At 35.7% G+C, this 3,353-nt stretch overlaps 1 protein-coding gene across 2 annotated transcripts; it reads left to right on the top strand.

The window, feature by feature from the left end:
* Positions 1-337: 337 nt before the first annotated feature.
* Positions 338-2,389, top strand: fshb (follicle stimulating hormone subunit beta). Of its 2 annotated transcripts, none has more exons than XM_028013920.1 (3): positions 338-445; positions 1,676-1,850; positions 2,113-2,389. In XM_028013920.1, exons 2-3 carry the CDS (start codon positions 1,704-1,706, stop codon positions 2,305-2,307), a joined length of 342 nt encoding a protein of 113 aa, XP_027869721.1. In that variant the 5' UTR covers positions 338-445; positions 1,676-1,703; the 3' UTR covers positions 2,308-2,389. The 2 variants fall into 2 exon arrangements, with proteins under 2 accessions (XP_027869721.1, XP_027869722.1); XM_028013921.1 differs by having other exon boundaries at positions 348-445; positions 1,679-1,850.
* The last annotated feature ends 964 nt before the right edge of the window (positions 2,390-3,353 follow it).

The following is a 3,353-nucleotide window of genomic DNA, read 5'->3' as shown; positions in this document are numbered from 1 at the left end:
AAAATGTGCATTTATTCTGCAAATGGACAAGACCTATGCTACAACAAGCAAAAGATGTAGAGTACAGCATACTGCATATTAACATTTTCCATGGCAGTGTGGGGGCAGAGGACTTATAATGCTTCTGTGCTCCATCTGAATCTTTCCATCAATCTAATCTAAACAACACTTCTAAAATTACAGACTTGTTCACCCCCATGTGTGGGAGCAAAGGTCCTGAGCCATGTGGTATTCATGACATGTCGATGGGGAAAATGATGTGGATTTGAGATAAGCCACAGCAGGTAGAAGATGCATTAGGAAATAGACTGAGAAGATTAGAAGGATTACGAGCAGCAATATTTAAGCAGACAGAGATGATTTCAAGTGGCAAACTGCTGCAGATGTATGAAGAGTGACAGAGAAGATATTTTCTTTTTATTTTCAAATAACAAGAGATTTACAGGTAAGCTGTCTGTTTAGAGAGGTTTAAACTGAATGAAATGTCTTCAAAAATGCGTTACTACTGTGTTTAAATTGTGCAATTTATTTTAAGAACCTTTATTTTCCAACAGGTGTACAACATTTTGCTGGATAAAAAACATATTCTCACATTCAGTTTGTTTTCAGCAGAAGAAATATTAATTATTTTACTATTACTTATTTTAAACATTTAAGAATAACTAAAAATTATGTTCTAAATAATTAAAAAAAATAAATTATGTGTTTTAATTTTAACAACAAATTTTATTTCTGTGATGGTGGACAAATAACAAATAAGACTTTTGATGTCCTTTTAAAAGAAGCAAGTTAATTTTACACAAAACATGTAAATGTAATTTTTATTTTTATTTTTAATTCAGAAATCAGATTCGCATTGATCATCAATTTCCTTCAAACCACTAGAAAAAAAATCAGAAACGACTATGTTCAAACATACTCAGAAAGAGTCAAACAAGATCTATAATTTTTTTTATTGTAACTAACAACCCTTGGATATTTATGACTAAATCATCTCTTTTAAAGCCATTCATGTTTTATTAAAACAGTTTTTAATTTGTCACTAAATAACCTGAAAAACAAGTCCAAACAACAACAAAAAAAAATGTATTCACAGAGAAAAAGCCAGAAAGTTTTCAAGGGGGTGGTTAGATAATTTTAGTTTTCACACTAAAACAAAATGCTGAAACAGAAATTGTGTTTTATTATGCTTTTGTCATATCCAAAGCATTCCTGGATAATTGTATCACTTTTCCTCCAACTTACAATGTTTTCATATTCTTTAAAATCGTTTTTTTGTGTTTGCTTCACTTTTGTAGTAATGCAAAGTAGAAAACCTGTTAAATATCCAACAGGCTGAGCCAGACAAACACAACCCCTCTACTCACAAACTTAATACCTGTTAAAATTGTCAAACAGTCATTTTTATCAAACTTTTAATGCTTTTCTGGGAAGGTTGGTGGTGAGACCACAGGTCTATAGACCCAGTCTGGTTCACTGAGAAATGACAAAAAGATCCAGACCACAGTACGGTGTTCTGCTTCTTCTGCTGAGATTGTTTTATAGTGCTGACCAGTGGTGTTTATTTTTCCTTTTTTTTGGCCTTGTGCTGATTGAATTGATGTATAAAAGTGGTTGAAAAACGTTTTAAAAAAATTTTGAAATATCTAATCTAAGACGTGAACTGCTCTTGCAGCAGGAGTCTGTGCTACACCTGGTGGAGGATGCAGTTGGTTGTCTTTGTGGTGGTGCTAGCCCTGGGGAAGGGATGCTTCAGCTGCAACCTGAAAAACGTCAGCATCTCCATGGAGAGATGCGGTCAGAAGGTGTGCATCCACACCACAATCTGTGAAGGGCTGTGTTACTCCCAGGTGAGGAAGGATTCAAACTGTCTGAGTTATTTATGATAACCAATTGTATGTAATCACTAACAAAACATATCAAGGTGAGACTTATTCGTCTTTAAAACTGTGCTGAACTCAACTCTGTCAGCTCATGTTTTCATTGTGAAAATGTTTGCTGGAAAACAAGCAGTTACTGGTTTTATTAAATATGATGTAATAAAAATCTTCCACCAGTGTTTCCCACTGAATTCTGTTCATATATTCAATTTTTAATCCATTTTGGTAACAGGACCCTGTCTTTGAAAGCCCTGAAGAGGCACCTGAGCATAAGATCTGCAAAGGGGACTGGTCCTACGAGGTGAAAAACATCGAGGGGTGTCCGGGAAGCATCACTTACCCAGTGGCTACAAAATGCAACTGTTCCACATGCAACACAGAGGACACATACTGCGGCCGCTTTTATGGCCACATACCCAGCTGTTAAACTACTCCTTAGGTCAGCAAACGTATACTTATTATTGTACCTCTTTGTCTGACACTGAAATAAAAAAAAGATACAGCTCATATTTCTGTTTATTTTTTCTTTATGAACACCAATTGTTTTAAAGTGCCTTAAACCAGAATGATTGGCCTGGTGCTTTATCATCATCAGAAGTAAGAGATTGAATGTCCAAGTATCGGTTTCACCTTTCCTCCCAAACAAGGTGACCAACCCTGAAAGTGCTGTAATTCTACTGGTCAGTTTTTCATTCTGGCAAAATGGTTCACAGAAGGGAAAATAAAAAAAGGCTTGCCTCTTTTTGACAGGTGGAAATGAAAATATACGGCCTGCAGTATTTCTAAAAGCTCCACTGGAGTCCCTGTTCCTCACTGGCTCTTCTCCAGGGGTGCCGCTAAATGCAGAAACAGCTTAGTAAGCCCAAAACATATATATCCGTAATGAACTTGAAACTTCCCTGGAATACAGCATTGCTTTGGTAGATTTTTATGCTTAGCAGAAAAAGCTTCTTTTCGGGTCGTGTAAATTAACGGTATAGCAAGTTATTACTGCTCTAAATAAAAAATCATATTTCAGCAAGTGTGAGCGAATGGTCCTTTATGTAATAAATGTAATGGTCTAATAGACCACTGCATTTTTGAGATAATTGATGGTAAGGCATTAATGAGATTCTGAAGTGTCAGCATTGAGTTCATTTCATTTACTTTGAAAAAATAAATGTTCTGTTCTGCTTGTGAAACGTGTCACTAGTTCGTTGTGGCACATCACAAATACTTCTGAGTTTTTAAACTTTTGATTAACTCTTTACTTCCAATAAGAGACTTTGGTAATAGTTAAAGTTTGGTGGAGGTGCTGAATATTCATATGAAACACGGCTGACAACTCAGATTTTTCTTTAAAGCCAAGAACACCCATTAACATCTACTAATTAGTGTATCTGTCGCAGGACAACTCAGAGACGCACAAACAATTATGCACACACACACACTCCATAGGGAAATTTAGAGAGACCAGCTGACCTAACATGAACA

This window comes from Xiphophorus couchianus, chromosome 4 (assembly GCF_001444195.1).
Source record: "Xiphophorus couchianus chromosome 4, X_couchianus-1.0, whole genome shotgun sequence".
NCBI lineage: Eukaryota > Metazoa > Chordata > Actinopteri > Cyprinodontiformes > Poeciliidae > Xiphophorus > Xiphophorus couchianus.
The sequence above is the reverse complement of the archived record's forward strand: the minus strand, read 5'-3'. Positions and strand labels throughout refer to the sequence as shown.